We start from the raw sequence: 20,284 nt of genomic DNA, 5'->3' as shown, positions 1-20,284 counted from the left end.
CGGGCCGATTAAAAGGGCACGGGTACTCGCACACCTAAAGAAACTAAAGGCAGATGTGCTTATGTTGCAGGAGAAGCATTTGAAACTGATAGACCAGGTCAGACTACGCAAAGGATGGGTGGGGCAGGTGTTTCATTCGGGGTTAGACGCAAAAAACAGGGGGGTGGCTATATTAGTGGGGAAGCGGGTAATGTTTGAGGCAAAGACCATAGTGGCGGATAGTGGGGGTAGACACGTGATGGTGAGTGGCAGATTGCAAGGGGAGGCGGTGGTTTTAGTGAACGTATATGCCCCGAACTGGGATGATGCCAATTTTATGAGACGTATGTTGGGACGTATCCCGGACCTAGAGGCGGGAAAGTTGGTAATGGGTGGAGACTTCAATACGGTGCTGGACCCAGGGCTGGACAGATCGAGGTCCAGGACCGGGAGGAGGCCGGCTGCAGCTTGGGTGCTCAAGGACTTCATGGAGCAGATGGGAGGAGTAGACCCCTGGAGATTTAGCAGGCCTAGGAGTAAGGAGTTTTCGTTTTTCTCCTATGTCCACAAAGTTTATTCACGGATAGACTTTTTTGTTTTGGGAAGGGCACTGATCCCGAAGGTGACAGGGACAGAGTACACGGCTATAGCTATTTCGCACCACGCTCCACATTGGGTGGACCTGGCGATAGGGGAGGAAAAAGAACAGCACCCACCCTGGAGAATGGACATGGGATTATTGGCAGTTGAGGGGGTATGTTTAAGGGTGAGGGGGTGTATTGAAAGGTACTTGGAGCTCAATGACAATGGGGAGGTTCAGGTGGGAGTGGTCTGGGAGACGTTGACGGCAGTGGTTAGAGGGGAGCTGATATCTATCAGGGCACATAAAGGAAAGCAGGAGGGTAGGGAAAGGGAGCGGTTGCTGAAAGAACTTTTGAGGGTGGACAGACAATATGCGGAGGCACCAGAGGAGGGACTGTACAGGGAAAGGCAAAGGCTACATGTAGAATTTGACTTGTTGACTACGGGTAATGCAGAGGCACAATGGAGGAAGGCACAGGGTGTACAGTACGAATATGGGGAGAAGGCGAGCAGGTTGCTGACCCACCAACTGAGGAAAAGGGGAGCAGTGAGGGAGATAGGGGGGGTGAGAGATGAGGAGGGAGAGATGGAGCGGGGAACGGAGAGAGTGAATGGAGTGTTCAAGGCATTTTATGAAAGATTATATAAAGCTCAGCCCCCAGAAGGGAAGGACAGAATGATGTGCTTTCTGAATCAGCTGGAATTCCCTAAGGTGGAGGAGCAGGAGAGGGCGGGACTGGGAGCACAGATTGAGATGGAGGAGGTAGTGAAAGGGATTGGGAGCATGCAGGCGGGGAAGGCCCCGGGACCAGACGGATTCCCGGTGGAATTTTATCATAGAATCATAGAATTTACAGTGCAGAAGGAGGCCATTCGGCCCATCGAGTCTGCACCGGCTCTTGGAAAGAGCACCCTATCCAAGGTCAACACCTCCACCCTATCCCCATAACCCAGAAACCCCACCCAACACTAAGGGCAATTTTGGACACTATGGGCAATTTATCATGGCCAATCCACCTAACCTGCACATCTTTGGACTGTGGGAGGAAACCGGAGCACCCGGAGGAAACCCACGCACACACGGGGAGGATGTGCAGACTCTGCACAGACAGTGACCCAAGCCGGAATCGAACCTGGGACCCTGGAGCTGTGAAGCAATTGGGCTATCCACAATGCTACCGTGCTGCCCCCGTGCTTTATACCGTGCTTTATAGGAAGTATATGGACTTGCTGGCCCCGCTACTGACGAGAACCTTTAATGAGGCTAGGGAAAGGGGGCAGCTGCCCCCGACTATGTCAGAGGCAATGATATCGCTCCTCCTAAAGAAGGAAAAAGACCCGCTGCAATGCGGGTCCTATAGGCCCATTTCCCTTTTAAACGTGGATGCTAAGATTCTGGCCAAGGTAATGGCAACGAGGATAGAGGACTGTGTCCCGGTGGTGGTTCATGAGGACCAAACTGGGTTTATGAAGGGGAGACAGCTGAACACGAACATACGGAGGTTGCTATGGGTAATGATGATGCCCCCGCCAGAGGGGGAAGCGGAGATAGTGGTGGCGGTGGATGCCGAGAAAGCATTTGATAGAGTGGAGTGGGATTATCTGTGGGAGGTGCTGAGGAGATTTGGCTTTGGAGATGGGTATATCGGATGGGTACAGTTGCTGTATCGGGCCCCGATGGCGAGCGTGGTCACGAATGGACGGGGGTCTGATTATTTCCAGCTTTATAGAGGGACGAGGCAGGGGTGTCCCCTGTCTCCGTTATTGTTTGCACTGGCGATTGAGCCCCTGGCCATAGCACTGAGGGGTTCCAGGAAGTGGAGGGGAGTGTTTAGGGGAGGAGAAGAACACCGGGTATCTTTGTACGCAGATGATTTGTTGTTGTATGTGACGGACCCGGTGGAGGGGATGCCAGAGATACGGATGCGGATACTTGGGGAGTTTGGGGATTTTTCGGGGTATAAATTGAACATGGGAAAAAGTGAGTTGTTTGTGGTGCATCCGGGGGAGCAGAGCAGGGAAATAGAGGATTTACCGCTGAGGAAGGTAACAAGAGACTTCCGGTACTTGGGGATTCAGATAGCCAAGAATTGGGGTACATTACACAGGCTTAATTTAACGCGGCTGGTGGAACAGATGGAGGAGGACTTCAAGAGATGGGACATGGTGTCCCTGTCACTGGCAGGTAGGGTGCAGGCGGTTAAAATGGTGGTCCTCCCGAGATTCCTCTTTGTGTTTCAGTGCCTTCCGGTGATGGTTACGAAGGCTTTTTTTAAGAGAATCGAGAAAAGTATTATGAGTTTTGTGTGGGCCGGGAAGACGCAGAGAGTGAGGAGGGGGTTCTTGCAGCGTAGTAGGGATGGGGGGGGCTGGCACTACCGAGCCTAAACGATTATTACTGGGCCGCCAATATTTCAATGGTGTGTAAGTGGATGGGAGAAGGGGAGGGAGCGGCGTGGAAGAGATTGGAGAGGGCGTCCTGCAAGGGGACCAGCCTACAAGCAATGGTGACGGCACCGTTGCCGTTCTCACCGAAGAGGAGGAACCGGGCGGGCTCTCAGGGATGTCATTGTATATGTATAGACACTTGTTATAGGTAATGTATATTGGATTGTATCTTTGGAGAGTAACTATTTTTGACAAGGCAGTTGCCATTCAGTTTTGTTTTTGTTTCTGTTTATATATTATTTATTTATTTGTTTAAAACTGGCCACTGTTATTTATATTGCTTTATTGTTGTTTAAAAGAAAAACTATGTACTGTTATGTTTGGCCAAAAAAATCTTGAATAAAATATATTTAAAAAAAAGCGAAAACCAATCACAACGACCAAGTCGGGGGCGCGGAGGTAAGTATAGCCTCCCGGTGGTGAACTACATGGTCCTGGCACCCGGCAGTGCTCCTGGCTGTGCCAACCTGCCGGTGCCAGAAATCGGGCTGAAAGTTGATAAGTCCCCAGGACCTGATGTTATGCATCCCAGAGTGATGAAAGAGGTTGCGAGAAATGGTGATCATCTTCCAAAATTCTAAAAATTCCGTAATTGTTCTTGAAGGTTGGACGGTAACAAATGTCACCCCCAAGGGAGGGAGAGAGAAAACTGGGAACTGCAAACCTGTTAGCCTTACATCAGTGGTTGGGAAAATGCTGGAATCTATTGTAAAGGATGTGATAAATGGACACTTGGACAAGTATGATCTGATTGGGCAGAGTCAACATGGATTTACAAATGGGAAATCATGTTTGATAAGTTTGTTGGAATATTCTGACGATGTTACTGACAAAATTGCTAAAGGTGAGTCCGTGGATGCAATATACTTGGACTTTCAGAATGCTTTTGATAAAGACACCCAGACGAAGTTAATTAGCAAAATAAAGCATATGGAATCGGGAGCAATAAACTGTCATGGATTGAGGATCGGCAACGGGCAAAAATTGGAGAGTAGGAATAAATGAGTTGTACCCCAAATCCTTTAATCACCTTCTCTCCAAGGGTTATATCCAACTCTCCTTCGGCCGATGCTGAAATCGGGTAGGTGATTGGGTTGGGCGCAGAATTGGTTTTGACGCTGAAACCGTGGTTGGCACCGGGTTCATGCCAAATCGCAATTCTCCGGTGCCTCTATAGCAGCGTCAATGCCGTTTGCATATCATTAGCAGGCCTGACCCGGTATTATCAGGGGCCTCCGTGATTCTCGGCCTCCACTGGGGGGAATTACCAATGGCGAGTTTCACTTGTGCTTTTAAAAATTTGGAAACTGACGCCTTGGCTAATGAGGGAGAGAGAGCAGGTAGGACAAGGAGGGGTGCAACCGTGGGCTGCTGGTCCTGCGCTGTCTGTGCTGGCTGCTTGAACTGATGGACGGGGCGGGAGGGGAGATTGACAGGGGGATGGGCCATGAGGCCGGGGTGACCCCCACAGGGGACTGGGGCGGTGTCTAGGCATGGACCACCATTGCAGTGGCCTGCAAGGCAGCCATCTTGCTGCGCACCCAACTGACCACCTACTGTGGCATGTGGCTCTGCTGAAGGCCACCGGCCGAATGGTTGCCCTCAACCCCAACCCCCACTCTCCACCCCACCACCCCGTACCACAGCCCCAACCCTCCAACCAAACACACCTGCCTGCCAGCCCCCAGCCCCGCACCACCTGATGCCATATCATCACCCCCCACAACTGGCCTCCACCTGCCGGCGGGGCATCACACGGCCCACCCAAGTGTAATGCTCAAATAAGCCCCTGAAGTTGGGAGGGGACAGAAGGGACTGTGGAGCCGACCGTACCTTTGGTAAAAGGGTCAGGCACCATGGTCAGAGGCCCCCACTGTGCCGGAAACAGACAGGGCCAGGGATGCGGAGATGGGGTGGGGAGGGGGATATGCGGGGCAGGGTCCGCAGTGCCACCGTGTAGCCCGTTTGACCTGGTTGGGCTTGGGAGTATGCACCATGCTAACATGTGGGCCTTTCACCCCCTGCAGACAATGGATATTGAAATTCAACCAGCAATGGTGGTCTTCCTCCTAATCACCGCAGCCCTGGGGAATGCCCTGCGGCTGTATGAGCCGGTGGTGCTCAAGGAGGAGGACCATGCAGCAGCGAAGCTTGCCCCAGAGGAACAGGAGGCAGCTGGTGAAGATGGAGAGCTGGCCGCCCTGCTGACAGAGGAGGACGAAGAGGCGCAAAGGATGTGTTGCATGAGGCACCTGTTTTTCGAGGACCTGCTGGACCTGCCGGACCTGGGCATGCCATCAAAGACTCCGACTGAGCAGGGTTACAGTGCGACATATCTGCCGGATCATGGCACACCTGGCACCGCGGTGGTATGGGGGAACAACAATGACTCCCAGTGGCTGTCAAGGTGATGGTCGCCCTGAGCTTCTGTGCCACGGGGTCCTTTCAGGTGCCGATTGGGGACCTTTCCGGGATCTTACAGAGTTCGGTGCACAGGTGCATCCAAGCTGTCACGCAGGCCTTATATGACCGGTTGGCACAATACATCCATCTCAATGTGGGCCGAGCTCATACGGATGCTCGTGCAGTGCAACATTGAAACCCTACTCAGCGCAGTACAGGCCCTTCGGCCCTCGATGTTGCGCCGACCTGTGAAACCACTCTAAAACCCATCTACACTATTCCCTTATCGTCCATATGTCTATCCAATGACCATTTGAATGTCCTTAGTGTTGGCGAGTCCACAACTGTTGCAGGCAGGGCATTCCACGCCCTTACTACTCTCTGAGTAAAGAACCTACCTCTGACATCTGTCATATCTATCTCCCCTCAATTTAAAGCTATGTCCCCTCGTGCTAGACATCACCATCCGAGGAAAAAGGCTCTCACTGTCCACCCTATCCAATCCTCTGATCATCTTGTATGCCTCAATTAAGTCACCTCTTAACCTTCTTCTCTCTAATGAAAACAGCCTCAAGTCCCTCAGCCTTCCCTCATAAGATCTTCCCTCCATACCAGGCAACATTCTGGTAAATCTCCTCTGCCTGTCAGGAAGATAGAATCCCGCCACCAGCTAACGATGCGTGGCTGATAAACACATGCTGGCGGAACAAGCAATCCCGCCCATGACTTCAATGTCAATGGCCAAATATGTGCATTGTTACATTGGCTCTTGTGGTGTGTTGCAAGGGAACACTGAAACAAGCCATTCACCCTCCTCTGAGTCTCCGCTCCTTACCACAGCCTTTACCTCACTACCCTTTTACCTTTTTGCTTTTCTTTTCATTTTTCACATTCTCTTCTTCACATTCATCTGCCGTCTCCTCCTGCTGCTCTGGTGTGGACCCGGAGGTCTGAAATTTCTTTCCCTTTATTAGAATCTTTCTCTTGAGTTCCTGCCAAAGTTGAAAGATTGCATCAGCCCGTGGAACAACTTTCCCCACCATTTAGCAACAGTTCAGATTGAAGGAATCATGCTTTTGTCATAGCTTGTGATTGATTGCATTGTGAAATTGGACTTTCAAATTTTAAATCCACAAAGGATGCAAAATAAATCATTCCGAGTATCTCCCCCATGTCCTGTTGTTGGCATTGTCAGTTTGGTTTGTGGCTGTATGTGGCACTGATATCTCAGAATTAGAAACTCTAACTACCATCCAGTGACCTGAATCCATACTCTGATGGAGGGCTGCAAGGTCGAAGATTTTATTTTTATTCTTTCACGGGATGTTGGTGCCGTTGGCTGAGCTAGCATTTATTGCCTAACCTTAATTTCCCTTGGGCTGGGTGGCTTGCTCAGCCATTTCAGAGGGTAATTAACAGTCAACCGTGTTGCTGTGGGTCTGGAGTCACATGTAGGCCAGACCACTTAAGGGCGAAGATTTCCTTCCCTAAAGGGCATTAGTAAACCAGATGGCAGTCCTCATGGTCACAGCGCCAGGGTCCCAGGTTCGATTCCCCGCTGTGTCACTGTCTGTGCGGAGTCTGCACTGTCTCCCCGTGTGTGTGTGTGTTTCCTCCGGGTGCTCTGGTTTCCTCCCACAGTCCAAAGGTGTGCAGGTTAGGTGAGTTGGCCGTGCAAAATAGCCCCTTCATTTCCAAAGATGTGCAGGTTAGGCGGGCTTACAGAGTTAGGGTGGCAGAGTGGGCTACGGGAGGATGTTCTTTCACTGGGTAGGTGCAGACACGATGGGCCGAATGGCCTCCTTCTGCACTGTCGGGATTCTATGGATAATGCAGCGGCAAGCTCATGGGTACATTGAAGATGAGGCCATTGTCTGAGAGTATGTGATTGTGAGTCTTACAAATTCTCTACCTCACTGGATTGCAGATACTCCATTGTCGGATATATTTAAGACTGAGGTAGACAGATTTTTGGTTTCACAAAGAATCAAGGAATACTGGGATTGGACAGGCAGGTGAGTTAAGGCAGGAAATCAGCCATGATCATATACAATGGAGTCGCAGGCTCCTTCTCCCATCCTTGTGTTTAAGTGCTTCTGGGAGTGACAACCCTGGACCATTACCGAAAATGGCACCGAAGAACAATCATTTTGGACTCAAAATGTTAACTTAACATCTATTTCCACAGATACTGCCAGACCTGCAGAGTTTTTATTACTGTTTGTATTACTGAGACGTTAGAAAGCGAGATACGACACAGTCACTGGTCACATCAGTTACCTCAGGCGATGGAAGCTCGTTCGGTGGTTTGCCGTCAATCGGTGCAGTTACCAACATGTTGCCGAGGATTTCCTTTAAGTGCCGGGCCATGACTGCCTGCTGCTCCTGACCACAGTGATTCTCCAGGGATAGAATAACAGGATATGGAGAGACCTGGGGAGAGAATTCAAGAGGATTCCAGACATCAGCCAACCATAGGCCACTCCCGAAATGTTAGCATTTAATGAGTACTGTGTGCAGTCTTTGATTACGCAGTATCTGAATATACAGCAGTATAAGTACAGCAAATGATCAGACACTACATTCAGTAATTATACACTTGTGTGTAATGTGGACTAGTGTGTGATTATGCAGGCTCTGTTTATCCCATTGAGAGTCAGCACCAGCAGGAGAGGAGGCAAACTGCTGACTCTAGTGAACTTGTTCAGAATGGATCCACTAAATCCAAGTGTGAATCTCAAGAAGGACATAAAATGTGTCTAAAACAGGGATTTGTGGTTTAAGACATGAAACATGGGCCTGAATTTTCATTCCCGTGCACAGAGACGGAAAATTTTCCGATTCACCAAACCCACCATCAGGGAAAGTGCCACGAGTGACAGATCTTTGTTCTGGGGGGACTGATGTGGGATGAGGTCAGGCCCGCACCCCTGGACATGTATCGGAGGCGGTCACAGGGGCTGTTGAATACCTAGGCAGGCTGGTTAAAAGGCCTGCCTCGGTTCTCTTGGACTTTGGGTGGAATTCTCAAAAAAATTGACTAAGGGCGGGATTTACCGGCTGATCACTCCGCCGGGAAATTCTAGTCTCACGCTTGCGCATGGGTTTCCTGGGGATGAGGGGTGCTGTAAATGGTGGGACTTGTAGATCCCGCTGGTGGGCCGTCTCTGCCGCTGAGAAACACGTGACGGGCTGGTGGGAAAATCCCGCCACAAGTGTCATTTAGTGCGTGAAAATCAGTGTGAATCAGGTCGGCTATTCTGGTGTGATTCCAACCGTGATCTTCCCACACTTCGACATTTTATTGGAGCCAGGGGTGATTCACATCGATAAATGACATGTGTGGGATCCAAAGTCTTCAGCAAAGCCGGTCCCTCAGAGATCGGGGCATCCTTTCTCAAGGGCTCAGGATAGCTCAGAATAACAATACAGACCTCACCTTCTCACCTGAAAAGTACCTCGCCCCAATTGCCAGCAAAGACCACCCCCCCCCCCCCGCCCCCAGACATCAGGACCCCCCCAATCGCTGGTACAAACCCCCCCCCCCCCAGGTGAGTGGCACCCCACTATGGGGTCACAACAATTCCTGCTCCTACATGTCGATGCATCCTTCATGCCCATACCCTGACCTTTCAGGCCCTGCCCCAGCAAGTCCCCACCCCTGGTATTGCCCCAGCACCCTGGCAGTACCAACCTGATACTGCCAGATTGGCACTGCCAGGGTAAAAGGCCATGACCCCGACCAGTCGGCGGCGACAATGGGCGCCGATCCCACCTCCGGCATAGTCAACATATCTGGGGCATGATTCAGCGACCCTGTTGTGCCTGACGCGGACCAGGGCACAAAGGGTGAATCACGCATGTGCGAAATCTGGCACGAGTCATCTGATTCACTCCGCCCGGAGCGATTTGGATCTCGCTCTCGCTGGGCGCAGATTTCAAAATTTAAATGAGCTTTAAGGCTTATTTAAATATCCAGACCTTGGACTCACCGGTGCCCGGGACTCAGTGGTGTACCTGGGAGACCTCGCCAGGATGCCGTTGGTACTGGTCCACACAAATGTTGACCAGGCATAACGGCATGGGAGTGGAGAGGGTTTCCAAACCATTAGAGACTCCCAGATGGTCAGGGCAGGACAGGGTGGCACCCTGACACTTGCCCTGGCATCCGAGAACCTTGGCAGTGATAGCCTGGTACCATGGCAGTGCCACTCAGGCATCCTGGAAGAGCCACCTGGACAGGGTGCCAGGCTGGCAGTGCTCGAGTGCCTGACTGCCAATTAGCAGTTTCAGGGGGTTGGGCCGGGGTAGGGGTCTTGCCAGGTTGAGGGGGGGGAGGGGTGAAGGGGGGTTTAACTAGATTGGGAGGGGCGGATGAAAGGGGGGGAAAGGTGGAAGATCAGGGCTGCCGGACAAGTTGGTGTCCCGATCTGCGGTGAGTCTTTCCTGCTGGACAAAGTGCCGTTGGATAGCGGGATGTTTCTTGGTGCTGCAGCTGCCGAGACATACTCGGCTAAACATGTTGTTCAGCGGGATTCCGCTGGATTGCGGCCCTGGGTCCCGTTTGTGGTGGAGGGTGGGAGAATTGCGGTAGCCCAGAGAGTTCAATTTAAAGCAGATTCTGAATATTTAAATGGGAATTTTAATGTGCTAATCTGGTTCGCACCCAGCAAGGGTGTGAATGAGATTACATCTGTTGGGAGGGCCCAGGAACAGCTGAAACGGTTTGGCGCCCAACACAAATCCTGTCCCGGAATTCTCCCGACATAACGGGATTTGCATCAGGTGCAATGCGGCCGGAGAACCGCATTCTTTGCCTCAGTTGTGTTGCTTAATATTAGTCCCTCTATCCTCACCGCTCCCACCCCTCACCCTCTCCAATACCCATGCCCCATCCATGCCAACCCATGCTTCTCTTACCTGCCATGCGAACATGACCCCCCACCACCCATCTCCATGGCTACTTATAACCTCGACGGCAAATTAGTGCCAACTCATTCCAACCCATGTCCCCACCCATCACCCTTTGCCCTTACACCCTCCATGCCAACTCACCCAGTATCCATCATGGACATACCTCAAGGACCCATGCTGAGATGAAATAAAATAAAGTTTGAAGTACCTATTACAGATTTTACTATGTAAAAACTCAATGATAAATTGCCCATTCAATACTTTTAAATCCCTTCAATTGCTTAAGCCCACATAAAAAACAAACATTTATATTCACAATCCCACATCAAGGCAGCTAATTCTTTAATAACTATATAACCACTGTGGTAATGACAAATTAGGAAAGCTGTCAAGCAGTAATAATACTACAAGCACAATTTTTTTCAAAGAACAGAAAGAGATAGGTTGTGTTTTGTAATTTTAAAGGGCTGGCCATTTAAGTAACTTGACTATTCCAAAGACCTAGTCCACTTTTTTACATTTAAATGTACTCTAAAGATTGAAATGGCCCTATTGAGTTTGGGATCACCCCATATATGAATATGTCTCGCCTCCATTCCCCTATCAATGAAAATAGAATTTGTTGGGAGTACTTTTGGTAGCAGGACTTTTGGATGCAGGTTCCGAGCGCCAATCTTGATAAGCCATGGAGTCTCCACAACACCATAGAAGGCTAGGTCTCAGAAGCTGAAATGGCAATGCAGATTTTGAGAATATGGTTTATCAGAGTGCATTTACTCCAATCAGATACTGGATCCCTAATCCTCATTGCCAGACATTGGGAATGCTTCTCTTTGCCAGATGCTGGGACATGAGGAAAGATTCCTATTGGCTTACTCTGAAAGCATACTCTCGGATGGTTGTGATGACGTCTTTGAAGAGGATTTTTGAGGTGAAGGTGTATCCATGGTAAATCATTGGCTCTCCATGTGGCCCCTCCCAGCAGTCCAGCTCCACACAGCGACAGCCCCTCAGGAGAGCCCTGAAAAACACCCAGAGTCACACACTAAATATCAGAATATTAAAAATGACTAAAATCACAAAACCATCCCTTTCATTGGGTTAGATGTGTGGGAAAGATAAGAACATTATCATCCATGACAGAACTGTACCAAGCAACGTCTTGGGCGGGATTCTCCGATCCTCCAGCTGTGTGTTTCCCGTTCGCTGGAGACGGGATTTTCTCCTCCCACCACTGTCAGTGGGAATTCCCATTGAACCCCCCCCCCCCACCCCCCGCCCCCCGCTGCCAGGAAACCCAAAGTGGGGGTACGCTATCGGTTGGAACTGAGAATCCCAGCGGCAGCAAGCGGCCAGAGATTCCCGCCTCTTGTCTTTACAAAAATAAAGTACTGGAGATGTTGGGAATCTGATATTAAAAAAATGCCAGAAATACTCAGTAGGTTTAACAACACCGGTGGCACGAGAAACAGAGTTAATGTTTCAGGTCGATGACCTTTCATTGGAAATGAAGAAAGCTCATTCCTGACTAATTTCTTGGCACTGTGGCCTCTGCCCCCGCATGCCGGTCCCTCCATCCCCACATTCCTGGCTCCGTTGGTACCCGGCACCGTGCGGACCACTGGCATTGGCACCCGTCCCTGCTGCCAGGGGTACCTTGGTTGGCGCTACTCATGCCAGCGGTACATTCCGTGGCCCCTGTCCGGCGCCCCCTGTAGTGGCCGATTGGGGAGGTGTGGTATGGCGGAGGGTGGGGTGCGGGGGTTGGAGTGCGGGGTTGCTGGGGTGGAGCATGGAGGCTGGATTGCGGGTTGGTGGGGTGGAGTGTGGGGGCTGGGGTGCGGAGGTGGTGGGGTGGGGGCACCCATGCAGCCTGTGCCACTCTGCAGAACTAGGGGCCAAGGTGAATGGTCAGTGGGGTGTGCATGGTCAGTGGGATGGCTGCCTTGCCATGGGGGGGTTACCCGGCCCCACACAACCCCCTCCCCTGGCCTGGCCCTGGCAGGGTCCCTCAGCCAGCCCGGGCAGGATCAGGACTGGCAGCCCCTGGTCGGGCCCCTGATGATATGCAAACAGCGTTTAATGTACGTGCCGATATACCTTTCCTAATGAACGCTGCCAAGATTTAAGAACATAAGAACTAGGAGCAGGAGTAGGCCATCTGGCCCCTCGAGCCTGCTCCGCCATTCAATTGGATCATGGCTGATCTTTTGTGGACTCAGCTCCACTCTCCGGCCCGAACACCATAACCCTGAATCCCTTTATTCTTCAAAAAACTATCTATCTTTATCTTAAAAACATTTAATGAAGGAGCCTCTACTGCTTCACTGAGCAAGGAATTCCATAGATTCACAACCCTTTGGGTGAAGAAGTTCCTCCTAAACTCAGTCCTAAATCTACTTCCCCTTATTTTGAGGCTATGCCCCCTAGTTCTGCTTTCACCCGCCAGTGGAAACAACCTGCCCAGCATCTATCCTATCTAGTCCCTTCATAATTTTATATGTTTCGATAAGATCCCCCCCGCATCCTTCTAAATTCCAACGAGTACAGTCCCAGTCTACTCAACCTCTCCTCGTAATCCAACCCCTTCAGCTCTGGGATTAATCTAGTGAATCTTCTTTGCACACCCTCCAGCGCCAGTATGTCCTTTCTCAGGTAAGGAGACCAACACTGAACACAAACTCCGGGTGTGGTCTCACTAACACCTTATACAATTGTGTTACACCTATAAACCAACTTTTTGCGACTCATGCACGAGCACACCCAGGTCTCTCTGCACAGCAGCATGTTTTAATATTTTATCATTTAAATAATAATTCCTTTTGCTGTTATTCCTACCAAAATGGATAACCTCACATTTGTCAACATTGTATTCCATCTGCCAGACCCTAACCCATTCACTTAACCTATCCATATCCCTCTGCAGACTTCCAGTATCCTCTGCACTTTTTGCTTTACCACTCATCTTAGTGTCGTCTGCAAACTTGGACACATTGCACTTGGTCCCCAACTCCAAATCATCTATGTAAATTGTGAACAGTTGTGGGCCCAACACTGACCCCTGAGGGACACCACTGGCTACTGATTCCCAACCAGTGAAACACCCATTAATCCCCACTCTTTGCTTTCTATTAATTAACCAATCCTCTCTCCATGCTACTACTTTACCCTTATTGCATTTGGATGCGATATTTTCATTGGGGTCTCACCAAGTCTCTGTAGTTCGAAATTTCCTCCGTTCTTTGGAAGCAGTTCAGTGAATCAGCCTCAGGAAGTAACATAAGTAGATGCAACACCTTACAACTATTGTCAAATAGTGACTAAAAAATCAAAACAGAGAGCAGTACTGACAAGTACAGGAATGCTGTAGTTTATACAAGATTTTAACATTTTATAAATGTATATAGCAATGAAATATGATCATTTGAGGAAATATGGAAGCCTTTGCCCAACTAATGGAATCATAGTACGTTACAGCACAGGAGACGGCCCATCGAGATGATGTCAGCTCTCTGTAAAAGCAACCCAGTTCGTCCCATTCTCTGCCATTTCTGCTTAGCCCTACAAATGTTCTTTCTTCAGACATTTAAAGAATTCCCTTTTGAAAACCACTATTCTAGAAATGTGCAGGTTCGGTAGATCGGCCAAGCTAAATTGTCCCTTAGTGCCCAAAGATATGTAGGTGGGGTTACCAGGTTGTGGGGAAAGGGAGGGGGAGTGGACCTAGGTTGGGTGCTCTTTCGGAGGGTCAGTGCAGACTCGATCGACCGAGTGGCCTCCTACTGCACTATAGAGGTTCCATGATTCTAAATCATTCAAACACTAATGACAATTGATGTTCCACATAGATTGGTGCCGGAGTGGTTATCTTTCACTAATTACAGAAGCTGGTTGGACATGATCATCAGGAGTACATTTAGCGGGTGTCGGTAATGCTGAGGAGGACTATTACAAAATCCAGGAAGACATCAGTAAACTTGTACATTGGGAGCTTAACTTGCAAATATAATATAGACAACTGTGAGGTGGTACGTTTTGGTAAATCTGACAAGGAGGTCACATACTCCTTTGATGTTGTCTAACTGGGACACAGGGATTGGGGGTAAAGATGTACAAATCATTAAAACCCCTGTTCTCCAGGAAAGAGAAGGCCCGGGGTATGGCCTTATAGATTTCAGAGAGACATAGAGAAGATGTTTATGCTTTTGGGTGAGACCAGCAAGAGAGTCACAAACAGCATAGCACTGAAGCATAGTGGTTTGATAGCACTATGGCTTCACAGCACCAGGGTCCCAGGTTCGATTCCTGGGTTGGGTCACTGTCTGTGCGGAGTCTGCATGTTCTCCCCATGTCTACGTGGGTTTCCTGTGGGTGCTCCAGTTTCCTCCCACAAGTTCCAAAAGATGTGTTATTAGGTCATTTGGACTTTCCGAATTCTCCCTCTGTGTACCTGAACAGGTGCCGGAATGTGGCAATTAGGGGTTTTTCACAGTAATTTCATTGCAGAATTAATGTAAGTCTACTTGTGACTCTCAAGATTATATTTTTAAAAATGCAACCACAAAATCAGCTGAAATTTCCTTAAGAATAAATATGTACATTTTGATGGCGCTTTGCACAACTTCAGAATGTCCCAAGACACTTTACAGCCAGTGATGTATTTATGAAGTGCATAGTCACTGTTGTTATTAGGAAATGTAACAGCCAATTTACATGCAGCAAACTCCTCCAAACAGCGACATGACCAGATAATCTGTTTTTTGAGATGTCGACTGAGGGACTAGTCAGGGGTCCAGGGAAAAACTTCCCCTGTGGAATTCTCCGTCGGCGGGCTCCGCCGGCAGCGCACTCACGCCCACGGGACGGGAAACCCCATTGGCCGGCTGTGGTAACGGAGAATCCTGCTGCTGGCAGGGGCATGCTGCGCTGGAAAACGCGGCTGGTGAACCAGAGAAACCCGCCTCCCGTTCTTCTTCAAAATAGCGCCAGGTGATCACGTTTGACCAACCTGAGAGTAGGTAAATGGCACCGCTAATAGTGAAGCACTCTCTCAGTACGGCACTGGTGTGTCAGTCTGGACTTTTGTACTCAGATTGCTGGTGTGGATCTTTCTCCCAAAAGGAATACTTGAGTAACATAGCATAGTTTTGTATTTATCCAGCCTCTCCTGATAAAATTAGGAGAAAGGAATTGAAAGTTATACTGATGGGGTTAAAGGAAGACTGGTGGGAGAAGGCTCATGTGGAACATAAACACCATCATAGACCTATTGGGATGAATGGCCTGCTTCTGTCCTGTACATTCTGCTTACTATGTGATACTATACAATTACCTAATGTATGCCTCAGTACTGCTTGGTCCTCCCAGCTGGTCCTCCATCAGATAGGTGTTGTGGGAAGTAGAAATGAAGTAGTGGCTGAGAGGCTGGGTCATGTCCTGGTAAGCTTGGTCATGATCAGAGTTGAACACGTCCCCATCAGGAGACAGCAGGTACATCATGAAGCCATCTTGGGTCAAGAGTTGGCTGTGTTTGGCTGAAAGGAAACATATTGCAGATGACTATTACTCAGGAAAATATCACAGGGTCATATCCTAGTACTGCCAGTCCTAGGCATCGCTCAATTTGCCAACTTTTCAAGGATTAAGGATTCATGAGAAGATCCCAGAGTTTGGCAGGACAGGAGTAAAGGATCGCAGAATGTAACTGTACCAAGTCGGTCCCAAAGCTGGATGTTTAAGGGCCCGGTTCTGTGGTTCTGCAGTCATTGGAGGGTGGACCTAAGATCTTGGAGCACAAGCAAGCTATACACTAGAAGCCCACCCAAACCTCCAACTCCATCCCCATCACAAATACACTGCAAACACTATTTTGTAAAATGGACAACTTTCTCGCTTATGACATGAATCAACATCCCCCAATATCTCACCTTCCAATCCAATCATCCCATTGCTCCAAAACACCTCCATTTCTGCAACACATTTATGAGCAGACATCTATTAACAGCAGTAGTCTGAAATGGATTGACCAAGTTAGCAGCTAAGCTACACAACAGTGCTTAAGATCCCAGCACTGAGCACAGCACTGCCGGTAGTTTCACGACATGGACTGCAGCAGTTCAAAAAGGCAGCTCACTACATCACATGCCGGTCGTGCCAATGATGTCCCCACATTCCATGAATGAGTAAATAAAAAATCATTACTACAAAAGATCAGCAACTGTTTAAGATGAATTGAACATATGAAATCTTTTAATATTTGCCATACCATTATCATTAAGTCCATATTTCTGCATGACGTACAAACAGATTTCCTTTGTAGCCATCTCCTTCTGTTCCTTTAAGAAACTCTCCACCTCATCAACAGTCAGCCAGTGTTCCTTTCCTGAGAAACGTTGAAAAATTTCCTCCAACTCTGGTCTTTGCATCAAGAGATTACAGAACTCCTCGATCTCGTGCTCTTCCAATTTATTTGTTTTGGACTTGTCACATTGCTGAACAAAGAGAGACAAATATTTTCCCAGATTTAATGATACTGAGGAGATTGCTTTACTTTAAAGAATTAATAAGACAATGAACATCAAAAAGCATTTATTCAAAGCTGCAAGCCTGCAGCCACTCCCAGTCCGAGATGCAGAATGGGTTTCGATCAACATGCCCATAGTGCTGTAAAGGATCTGTTTTTGATTAGGGTGCAAGCCGTGATCAAGCAATAGTTGCGATGTGCAGCCACACTAAAGATGATTCAATGGACTCATGTGTTATGTGTATTAATTAAAAATGACCAGAACATATTAACATGTTAACAGTATGCTAGTTAAACATTATGAACATTATAAATGGTACAACATGCAAAAGCTGAATATTACACCACCCTTTGCTTCAACCACCATGAGCAGTTTAAATCTCTGCACTCATAACCTTTCTCTCTCAGATGAGAGGCTGGAATTCTCTGGATGTTCGCTGTGGTGGGATTCTCTGGTCCTGCCGGCAGTGCACTCCCACCTTCAAATGGAAAATCACAGGCACGACTCTCCGCCCTCCCAGCTGCATTTTTCCAGGCAGCGGGAGGCGGCGTGTTGTTCGCTGGTGGCGGGATATTCTGCTCCCATTGCTGTCAATGGGAATTCCCTTTGAAACCATCTCACTCCGCCAGTGAATGACAAGAGAATTTGGCCCCATTGACAGCAGGGAAACAGAAAATCCCACCGCCAACATTGGAGAATTGGGTGAATACTGGAGAGTATTGGGACTGATTACAAAATGCTGGCACAGACTTGATGAGCCAAGCATGATGAGCATTTCCGCAAAAAACTTTATTACTTTCATGGAACGCTGAGACGTCTCCATCTCTTTATCTGTCTCTTGCTTTCTATTCTCTCTCTCTCTGAGTCTTAGATCCAGTTCTCAGGATAAGAAATCAAAGAGGATACCCTCAAGCTCTCAGCCATGCCCAGATACAGCGACAACACACAGGAAAAGGGAAAGAGAAAAAACAGGGAATATTGCAAACAGTAGAGAGGTATATATTAATAACTCTTGAACAGGTTAACAGCCGATGTAACAGTCAGCATGGGGTTCCTTCGGATGTGTTTGTGTTTATAGATCAGGACCAACATCCTCAAACTCAGACCTCGAATTTCATTGAGTCGTGGAGGGGCCAGGAACTTTAAAAAACCAGAACCGGGCATCACACCCTCTTTTCCTAGTTTTGTTGGTCGGTTGGGATGGGGGATGAGTAAGGAATGTGACGCACACAAGGTAAACTCAGTAGAACCAGTTGCACTGAATGTTGAGTTCAAACTGATCTCATTTTCGAGGAACCGAGGGATTTATCCTGCGGTGTGCAAGTTACAAATTTTTTAGTATAGATGTAAATGCTAGTGAAGGATGGGTAAGGCGTGTGGAACTGTTAAACTGTCAAATTATTTAAATAGCCTGCCCGTTAAAATTAGAAGAAAACCTACCTGTGTCTGTGAATTGAAAAGAAAATCTCCTTGCAAATTTAATAGCTATTTGTTGACATAAAACAAAGGGCTATCATTGTAACATTATTACTGCACTATTACAGTATCACTGTGGAGGATTGTAAGTTCATAGCTTGACTGATAGCTCCCAAAAGTTATTAAAGGATTAGTTGCCTTGATGTGGGGCTATGAATACAAATATTTATTTTTATCATCATAGCTATCATAGAACATACAGTGCAGGAGGCCATTTGGCCCATCGAGTCTGCACCAACCCACTTAAACCCTCACTTCTCCCCTATCCCCGAAACCCAATAACCCCTCCTAACTTTTTTGGTCACTAAGGGCAATTTATCATGGCCAATCCACCTAACCTGCACATCTTTGGACTGTGGGAGGAAACTGGAGCACCCGGAGGAAACCCATGCAGGCACGGGGAGAAGGCACTGAGTACATTTAAATGTATTGAGTGATCCTTCATAAATGAAGATGTCGGCCGGGATTCTCCAACCCCACGCCGGATCGGAGAATCGCCGGGGGTGGGCGCGAGGATTGTGCCACTCTGCCCCGACGCCGGCTCGCCGATTCTCTGGCACAGATTTTCGGGCGCCCGTGGTATCGCCACCGCGCCTGTTGGGGGCCGTTGAAAGCGCCCCCTCCCGGCGATTCTCTGGGCCTCGACGGGCCGAGTGCCCGCTGAGTCCCATCGGCGTGGGTCATGTATGGTCCCACACGGTGGGACCTCGGAGTTCTGTCTGCAGGGGTCGTCCTGGTGGGGGAAGCGGGGGCATCCGACTCCGGGAGGGGGCTTCCACGGTGGCCTGGCCCGCGATCGGGGCTTACCGATCGGCGGGCGGGCTGGTTCCGTGGGGCCTACGTTGCCCGTGTTGGGGTCGCCATATTGCCCGGGGGCCGGCGCGGAGATGGGAACCCACCAGCATGCGCGAGCTCGCGCCGGCCGTGGCGCGCCGGCTTTCGGGCGGCAGAGCTGCGGAGACCACTCTGGCGCTGTACTAGCCCCCTAGGAAAGGGTGGATAGCTGCCAGGTGAGGCCCGTTGACGCCAGAGTGGCTCACGCCACGTTTCACACCAGCGTCAGAACTTGACCGCAGGAATGGAGAATCCCGGCCATAGTTTTATTATAGGGAGGTCTGTAATAGATACTTGGAACTTTATTTTATCTCAACATGGCATGGCTCCTGCGGTTTGCCCATAGTGGATACTGGCATGGAAGGTGTAGGAACAAAGGGAGTTGGATGTGGGGGCACAAGTTGGTTTTACTTTGGTATAGATACGATAAGGAGCTATGGGGGTAGGTGGGGGTCATGAATTTGAATGAGTTGGCATAGGAGACATGGAGGTGGATGGGGGGGTATGGGTTGACATGTTTGGACATGGGCAGTGGTTGGGGGGAGTGGGCGGGGTGGGGGGGCATGAAGCAGTGTGAGCCAAAATGTTTCATAAATAAAACAACTGGGGCAAAGTACCAGAGATCTGAGGTGGGCATTTTAATAATAATAATCATCATTTATTGTCACAAGTAGGCTTCAATGAAGTTACTGTGAAAAGTCCCTAGTTGCTACATTCCGGCGCCTGTTTGGGGAGGCCGGACTTGGCACTCTGCAGCTCCTATGTCCATCTCTGATTGCGTCCAGTGGTAATTGGCCTGACTTAATCCCACATCCGCTGCCCCCTGCCCTGCCCCACTCCAAAACAAAGATTCCACCAGAGGTGGGTGTGGTGATCTGAAAGATTTCCCAACTCTGCACACCCACTTCTGGACGAAAATATAGGCCTCAGATTCTGTCCAGGTTATCACCCTCTAGATATGAACCAGCACAGGTATGATATTGTGGGTGTCACCTATGCCCCAGTGGGAATATTTTTCTTTCTGACGGTTTAAACTAGTGTGGAAGGGGATGGGAACCAGAGCAGTGGGTCAGCAGGTGAAGTAACTGAGGGACAGCTAGAAACTAAGGCCAGAAAGACTAAGA

At 49.1% G+C, this 20,284-nt stretch overlaps 1 protein-coding gene across 1 annotated transcript in view; it reads right to left on the bottom strand.

Annotated features, from left to right (window-relative positions):
* LOC140398337 (1-phosphatidylinositol 4,5-bisphosphate phosphodiesterase delta-3-like) overlaps window positions 1-20,284 on the bottom strand; it is a 175,436-nt gene that overhangs the window by 60,375 nt on the left and 94,777 nt on the right. The window contains exons 5-9 of the mRNA XM_072486918.1: window positions 16,592-16,817; window positions 15,659-15,860; window positions 11,203-11,347; window positions 7,693-7,845; window positions 6,276-6,404 (exon numbers count right to left, since the gene is read on the bottom strand). Of these exons, the coding sequence (XP_072343019.1) occupies window positions 6,276-6,404; window positions 7,693-7,845; window positions 11,203-11,347; window positions 15,659-15,860; window positions 16,592-16,817 (855 nt within the window). The remainder of the gene's footprint in view (window positions 1-6,275; window positions 6,405-7,692; window positions 7,846-11,202; window positions 11,348-15,658; window positions 15,861-16,591; window positions 16,818-20,284) is intronic.

The sequence above is a fragment of the Scyliorhinus torazame genome, chromosome 21 (genome assembly GCF_047496885.1).
Source record: "Scyliorhinus torazame isolate Kashiwa2021f chromosome 21, sScyTor2.1, whole genome shotgun sequence".
In the NCBI taxonomy this organism is placed as follows: domain Eukaryota; kingdom Metazoa; phylum Chordata; class Chondrichthyes; order Carcharhiniformes; family Scyliorhinidae; genus Scyliorhinus; species Scyliorhinus torazame.
The sequence above is the reverse complement of the archived record's forward strand: the minus strand, read 5'-3'. Positions and strand labels throughout refer to the sequence as shown.